Source organism: Argiope bruennichi, chromosome 10, assembly GCF_947563725.1.
Source record: "Argiope bruennichi chromosome 10, qqArgBrue1.1, whole genome shotgun sequence".
Lineage (NCBI taxonomy): Eukaryota > Metazoa > Arthropoda > Arachnida > Araneae > Araneidae > Argiope > Argiope bruennichi.
The window spans coordinates 25,074,356-25,082,505 of record NC_079160.1 but is presented as its reverse complement, the minus strand read 5'-3'; the positions used below and the strand labels follow the sequence as shown (position 1 = coordinate 25,082,505).

The 8,150-nt window shown below is 25.0% G+C and overlaps 1 protein-coding gene across 1 annotated transcript; it reads left to right on the top strand.

The window, feature by feature from the left end:
* Nucleotides 1–727: 727 nt before the first annotated feature.
* Nucleotides 728–7,454, top strand: LOC129989227 (charged multivesicular body protein 2a-like). Its single transcript, XM_056097611.1, has 5 exons — nucleotides 728–893; nucleotides 1,898–2,077; nucleotides 2,929–3,108; nucleotides 5,151–5,281; nucleotides 7,112–7,454. Exons 2-5 carry the CDS (start codon nucleotides 1,904–1,906, stop codon nucleotides 7,287–7,289), a joined length of 663 nt encoding a protein of 220 aa, XP_055953586.1. The 5' UTR covers nucleotides 728–893; nucleotides 1,898–1,903; the 3' UTR covers nucleotides 7,290–7,454.
* Nucleotides 7,455–8,150: the final 696 nt, after the last annotated feature.

Sequence of the window (8,150 nt, the reverse complement as noted above, 5' to 3'; positions counted from 1 at the left end):
GGAATAAATTCAGACGCACATGTTTAGTGCTTTACGTTAGTTTAATTTTAGAATTGTTTGAGTGTTTAAAAGCGTGATAACTAGTAACTTACTATTATATGATAAGGGTAGTTACATTTGATTAAACAGATGGCTGAATATTTTTCATTACAATGTCTTTTTTTATTTGCAGTGTGATAGAATTTTATTTCGTAAATAAATGTAAATATTTTAACTTGACATTTTAAAATTACATCAATAATAATTTCTGTAATAATAATAGCAGTTCTTTGTCCTGATTTGATTTTAATGTTTTTCGTTTTTTATTTCATTTTTTGTATTCGTTAGACAGAATATCAAATTTGAAAATCAGTATAAAATATATGTTGTCTGTTTTAGAGTTTACTAATGAACTCAAGAATAAATTGATTTTAGGGATTATTGACGTATTTTTTTTCAGAACCGATGTTAATCCTGTTGGTTCCGAAATTCTTATCATTGCCAACAGCTTTCACGTGCCACAAAAGTCTGCACTTTTGAATGACAACAACAAAAAATAACGAAAAGCTTCTGAAAAAAGAAATAGGGCTTATTTTCTTACTATTAATGCTCAGTTCCATCCTAAATTTGGGATATTTTAGAATATCGTTTATATGATGATTGTCATTTTAGTATCTTAAATAAGTTAAATGAGTGGCAACACTTCGAATGACAAATTTTAGTATCTTAAATAAGTTAAGTGAGTGGCAACACTTCGAATGACAAGCAAAACAGAAGTTGTTGAATAATTCGGTTATTGCTGATAAATTTGTAATAGCTAGTTAAACATTCAACAATGTTGATATAAATTTGTACTTTTATGAATTTATATTTTGCTAATTCATAGTAGAAATTATTCGGAACTTTTTACTTAGGTATGCACGTTTCTGTAATTGTTGGTTGTGTTAAATTTATTCAGTTAATTTCTAATGGAATTATTGAAATGCATTTGTTTTAATTTGCGTTTTATAAATATTATTTGCTAAATTGTTTATCCTTCTTTTGTCGATTTTCGTGTTTTGCTTATTTATAAATTATTAACAAGACAAATCAATTTGTTTTTAGCGAGCTTTCAGTTTCATCATTCTTAAAAATTAAAATTTATAGAAAATGCTTAAAATTTTACCTTACAATTTATTAACCTATCACCTGAGAACTAATTATTTTGTAATTAATCGTTTATTTTTTTAAAAAAATCATTATTTTTGTTTGTATCTGTCTTATTGCAAAAATTTTATGTGTTTAATCACAATTATTGAAGTCATTGTTTTATGAAAATTAAAATGTAATGTGTTTTGAAATGACAGTGTATTTACATATAAAAGAACAATCATTATAGGTATTGTTGAGTATGATGATATATTTAATTTGATAAATAATAATAAAATCCAAGAAATTACAAAAATTAAATTGGATTGTTTCTGCCTATCAAATCATTCATGCCACCACATAATGAATATTTCTTGAAATGAATATATTTTTTTGTATTGTAAAAGCTGGACTAAATTTATGAAGATCATAAATCTAATATATCATGAAATATTTATATTGAATTTAAAAGTGAAGTAAGTCATAAGGTGTAACGGTCAAAATTCCTTCATCTAAGATGGCCACAAAAATTGTTATTACCATATTTACCTAGAAATCACCATTATAACTTTAAGTCCAGTTTAAAAAATTTATAGTGATTTTTTTTAAATAGTATGTTGTAATTTTATTTCATCATATGGAAGAGAATCCTTTGATCAATATATTCTAAATTAGTAAATAACTTTTTTTAAAATTGCATATTTATGAAACAATGGTTGATAATTACATTTCTTTTTATAGAAAATTGATATAAACTTTTTTCTTCATATTTGATTTTTTGTTTATATAGGGAACAATGGCTATGGATTTTTTGTTTGGACGTCGTAAGACGCCAGAGGAAATGCTGAGACAGAATCAGCGAGCTTTGAATAAAGCTATGCGTGATCTTGACAGAGAACGATCCAAAATGGAACAACAAGAAAAGAAAATAATAAACGACATTAAAAAAATGGCTAAAGAAAATCAAATGGCATGTTGTATCATGATTTTATAAATTAAGATAGCAGTATAATATTTTAAGCAATTATCTTCTAAACTTTGTAAATTAATGTCAGTCTGATGTTTGATTGTAAAGGTTCATTCTTCTTTTTCTTTATATAATTAATTCTATTTGAATTATGTAATGTAATGTATGCTTATGTAAGCTTTCTTTCGAGTACAGATTTGTGTATGCTTTTCTTTTTCAAGTACTTTTTTTTTTTTTTCATTTTGAATGCAAAAAGTTATAAACAAATAATTTGTCGCAGACAAATGAAACAATGTACTTAATGAATGAATAGGGTAATTTGAGCATATGCACATATGAAAAATTTTGATAAAATCATTCAATGCAACTTATTTATATTTATATTAAGTCTAAATAAATTTTTCTAATCAGCCGTACCGCTCAAAAATTATTTAGAAGCAAGTCATTAAAAAAAAAAATTTTGAATTAGTACTTTTCACATCTTGGTATAGAGTGTTTTTTTTTTTTTTCTCTCTCTGATTAATATATAAAATAATTTTGTATAAGACAAATATTGCTGGAAAGAATTAATTTTCATCATTTTATATATGTGTGTGTTTATATAAAAGTTGAATGGATTTGTAATAGAGAAATCTTTGCATTCTGTTAAATTTTTACAAATGTGTCAATCATTTAATGACATGTGATTCTCAAAAATATTTTTAGCATGATCATTCTATAATTTTGATCTTGCATCTTTCATTTCTTTTTCTTTGTCTAATTCTATAATATTGAAATAATTTAAAATGTTATATATATTTAATATGCTTTATATTGCCAGTTTATTTTTTAATTAATTTCAAGATTACTTTTAGGATGCAGTCAAAATCATGGCAAAAGATCTTGTGAGAACACGAAGATATGTAAAAAAATTCATACTTATGCGGGCAAATATTCAAGCAGTATCTTTAAAAATACAAACACTTCGGTCTCAAAATGCAATGGCACAAGCTATGAAAGGTGTTACCAGAGCCATGCAAAATATGAATAAACAAGTAAGATTTTTGAAAAAAATTTATATTCATTGTAGATATCTTATTTTCATTCAAAAATCCAATTTATTATTCAGTGCTTTTCTAATTTGTAATTCATGCGTAATAACCATATAAAATTGAAATCTGTTAAGTGAATATATTGTTAAATTTATCTCCAAGTTTACTAGTTTGTAAATTGTATATGTATAAAAACTATAAATGTATTTATCCTTTTATCCTAAAATTGCATTAAATATATAAATAGTAGTTGTAAATATTAATGAAAAGAATTTTATTTCAAAAGTACTACATATGTTTGAAATTTCATTTTTTCCCCAAAAAATTACTTAAAATTCAAATTTGTATATAATTTAAAATTTTTAAAAAAATCTACAATTTTCGAAGATAGTGCATGAGGTAAAAATATTGGCAAACAAGTTTAATATTTTCTAATCAAGTTGCTATAAAGGGAACAACCAGATGCCAGTACTGTTTGAAGCTAATATATTTTTCTCTGTGCATTTATTGCCTTGTATGCAGTCTATACTATTTTTATTCTCTATGCTACTATATTTTTTGTTTTAAAGAGAAATAAGTAAAGAAGTTATTATTGGGCAAATTTAATGTATTTTTGAAGGATTCTAACAGCATGGCTGCTCAATCATTTCTCCATAATTCTTCGTCCCAACTCAACTAACTACAATAATATAAAGAATATCAAAAATAAAACAGTGCATTTTGTTTTAAAATTAATTTTTATGGGTCGTCCTTTAATGCCTTCTATGAGATATCAGAAATATTTTCACTTATGTTCATTGAAAATGAAATAGCTAAAAATGTTAATGTTAAATTGGGCCATACAAAAATGTCATACCTTATTTGTGAAGGATTAGCTCCATGAAACTAATAGCAGGAAAATCTGCAGAAATTGATGCCCAAATACATGAATTGCCAAAAATGAATAAATAAAAAAATCATTTTCCTTTGTAGTGTTTTTTTCAAAGTAATCAATAAATTATTTGTATCATGGTAACAAAAATGCTTTGTGTGTTATTTCACCAAGTCTTTAATTTTGTGTGACTTGAGTGGTAATATACCCCCCCCCCCAATTTAAATTTTGTCTTAGTAAATTCTAGATAATAAATAAAGAGATTTTTTTTAATGTAAATTTCAAAATTCTTTTAATATGCCATTATTTCAAATAATGTTAAATTGTAAAAAATTCCTTTTCTTGCTTTTTCTACTCCTTAAAACCATATTGCATTATAACTAGCATATGAGTGATTTTTGCATTTCCTAGTATTTTGAATATATGTGAGGGAAAACAGGCAAATTTTTTTCCAAATTTGAGTGTCAGCCCTGAAAGTGCTACTTTTGGTGATATTTAGCAAATTATGATTTGTGCTGTCTAATGAAAATGCAACTTAAATTGGTGGGGAGTTTAGAAGTTCCATATAGAAACTGATCCACTTCTATTTAGTTTAAGGAATGTTCTAAGAATTCTTCACTAATATATAGCACAATGTTCACTGCCATATGCATTTTAGAACATGGAAATGTTGAAATAACAAATTTTTCTGTTGCAACTGAAATTTTAACTGGAAATAAATACTTCAGAAACTAAAGTTTTTACACAAAGTTCAAAGATATAGAAAGTTTTAAGTTCTGTGTAGTCTAGCTCAAATTTGAGCAAAGCTGCACTCAAATTTATACAGAAATCTTCTTTAAATTATTTTATGCAAGCATCTTGTAATTTTTTTTTTTTTTTCAAGTAACATAATTTCGCATTTAAAAGTTCTATTCCAATGATATTTCTGTTGAACTAAATAGAAATATCATTGGAGTGCAAAAGTCTTGTTATAAAAAAGAAACAAATTGGTTTTAAAAAATTAATTAAATATAATGGTTTTTAATAATTTCTAAATTTTTTATTATTAAAGAAAAAACAAAGTTTATTATTAATGGATTTATTTAAATGCTCTATAACATTTTAGCAATGTACAGTTCATATTAAAATACTTTTAGATAAAATTTTGAATTAAGTATATAATTTCTCTTATCAGCTAAACCTTCCACAAATTCAGAAGATAATGCAAGAATTTGAAAAGCAAAGTGAAATAATGGATATGAAAGAAGAAATGATCAATGACACTATTGATGATGCCATGGGAGATGATGAAGATGAAGAAGAAAGGTAATTGATGATCAATATAAATGTGAAAATATTTTACATTATGTACAGAAGGCATTCATTATTTTTACAGAATTTTTTTTTTATTCACTTTTACAAGATGCAATGATTCCATTCCTTCTTTAAAATCAAGTAATATCTTAAATTTTAAATAATTGATAAACTTTAATTCTAATTTACTACCAAATTTTTTACTCATCTCATTTTATATTTGTTACATTTTCTGAGAATAATGATAAAATCATTATTCTCAGAAAATCTGTCATCAAATCAATAATCAGCGTATTCCTGAAATGCTAATAAAGTATAGAATCATATTAGAATTCTGTAAAAAATCGTGATTTATTATACCAGGCGTCTATTCTCATCATGGTCTAGCAGCTAATTTCCAAAACCATTAGCTATATATTTCCAGTTAGAAAAATACTTTAAATGATACATGTAATTATGCTGTTTCAATCAATAATTGTCCTGCTAATAAAATTATGATATCTATTTTTTTTTTTTTTTTTTTTTTTTTTTTTACTTTTATCACCTTTTGTATAAATGTATTTATTTTATTATTCGATTAATCATACTAATTTTACTTCTCAGTGTTTATATTTGGCATTGTTCCATATATATCCATTGTTTTATAAAGTTTTTTGTTCTATGTCATGTCTAAGAATATTTTACTAAATATGATTGATAAAACTGAAGCCTTAATAGGAATTTAGACTTCATGAATTTTTTATATCAATACATTCATTGGTTCAAAAACAACCAGGATTTTTGTGCATTACCTAAAACTTATTTTCAATTTGAGATATATTTTATCATTATGTTTTGGGATGAGCTATTATACCTTTATTAGACTGAATATATGCATGTGTGGTTTTATGTCACATATTTAATTACTAGAATTATGCATCTCCCAAGCTTGTTATACTTTAACTAGCATACACTCTTAAATTTTAGATTTCAGAAAAATTCTGCCAATTTGTCATTTTTCCCCCATCTGTTGAATTTTTAATATTTCTCTGTTTAAGAGTCATTGTGATTGCCTTGCTCTCAAATACATGGCATAAAGCAATTGTCATTTTAGTACCTGGATTTTCAATGAATGTTCAAAGCAATAATTAATTACTGCTTTTAAAGTATAAAGTAACTGAAAATAAAAGATAACCTAAGATTTATATCCTAAATAAAGTGAACCATCTTTTGCTGTTAATTTGTAAAAGTTGGTTATTGGTCCCAGATGGCATATATGTGTTAAAAAAAATAAAATTCAAAATCTTTTACACTTTTTGATATGCTTTTTTTTATATATATATTCTTATAAGTGTCCATCATGATATTGGAAAATTCTGTTATTTTGTATATTTTGGAACATAATTGTGCTCTTATCATATTTGTAATACAATGCCTTTGAATTCATCATTAAATGTATAATTTTTTAGCGTTAAATTTTGTTTAACAACAAAATGGTTTTTCCCCAAAAAATTAATGTAGCTGCATAAACCATATAATCAGAATTATCTCCGTATTGATTTCAAATTTGTGGTAGTATAGATTAGGAATTCGTAATAGTGTTTATTTTCTGAGTTTTGTGTAATTTTATAGCAAATAGATTTTCAAAGTATTTTATTCATGTTTAAAAACATGAATTTACATTACAACAACCATAAGTAGCTAAAAATTTTGTCTAAATAGAAAATTTTGAACTTTTTATCTGTCAAATTTTTAAGCAAGCATAGCTTAAGAAATGCTTATACAACATTGCTTTTTCTTAAGATATTACACAGTTTTTAAAATGCATAGCATGTTTTTAACTGTATTTTTCCAATTTTTTAGTGATGCCATCGTGGCCCAAGTACTTGATGAATTAGGCCTTGACGTTTCTGATAAACTTAAGGAACTTCCCAGTACTGGTGGAACCCTAACTGCTGGAGTTTCAACTAATAAAGAACCAGCCTTAGCGGATGTAGATGCAGATTTGCAAGCTCGTTTAGAAAATCTGCGAAGAGAATAAAGCATGCAAACTTTGTTTGATGTACTATAAAATTTCAAAGTGCTTATACATTATATTTTTTGTTATCTGAAACAACAACAGAAACATGTATTTGAATGTATATATATTTTTATTAATATCTTAAAAAATGCCAGACACTTTAAATAAAGAATGCAGTTTATTGAAGCTTTTAGTGATTTTTTATTCATTTTTAATTATGTTGGTTGCATACATAGTTTTGGGGCTAAAAGTACATAGATTAGTCTAAAGTGATTGATGTTTCTTGAATTATTGCTTGTATCATTGAAGTTCATTATTAATTTTCTTAAAGATATATGAATGAATATGTTACCAGTTCAATATTATATATTTTTTAAAAAAAATTTGTACTTATTAGTTAAAGGGGTCATATGTTAGTGACTGTTTTTTCTAATACCTGTGTATATTTTGCCCTCTTGGCAAGGTTGGCTTCATGATCCCTATAACTGATAAAATACAGTTAGTTCTAGAGGGAAAATAAATTTTTGTTTCCTATATTTATAAAATTCTAATATGGAATTTCCGACACTTTCAAATTATTGTTTTAATTTTTTCTGTAGTAGTTTCAAAAGTATAATGTAGATATTTACATTAATTGGGTCATTTAAAAAAAGAGAGAAAGCAATACATTGTGTATGATAAATTTTATAAAAATTGCTCTCTTTAAATTCTTTTATTTACCAGGTTTGTTTATTTATTTGAGCCTGTGATTTTTATATTTGTTATGTATCTTAAAAACATCAAAAAAATTTCCCATCTTACATTCTGTTATAACTACTTATTAGTTGCATGGACTTTGAATTTTTATAGTGCATTTTTTATTTTGAAAGAAAAAAAAATGTG

Excerpts from the sequence above, each read along its gene's own strand:
- LOC129989227 (XM_056097611.1), top strand. The coding sequence starts at position 1,904 with ATGGCTATGGATTTTTTGTTTGGACGTCGTAAGACGCCAGAGGAAATG. Across the intron at positions 2,078-2,928 it reads TGGCTAAAGAAAATCAAATG|GATGCAGTCAAAATCATGGC; the intron begins GCATGTTGTATC and ends GATTACTTTTAG. Across the intron at positions 5,282-7,111 it reads GATGAAGATGAAGAAGAAAG|TGATGCCATCGTGGCCCAAG; the intron begins GTAATTGATGAT and ends CCAATTTTTTAG.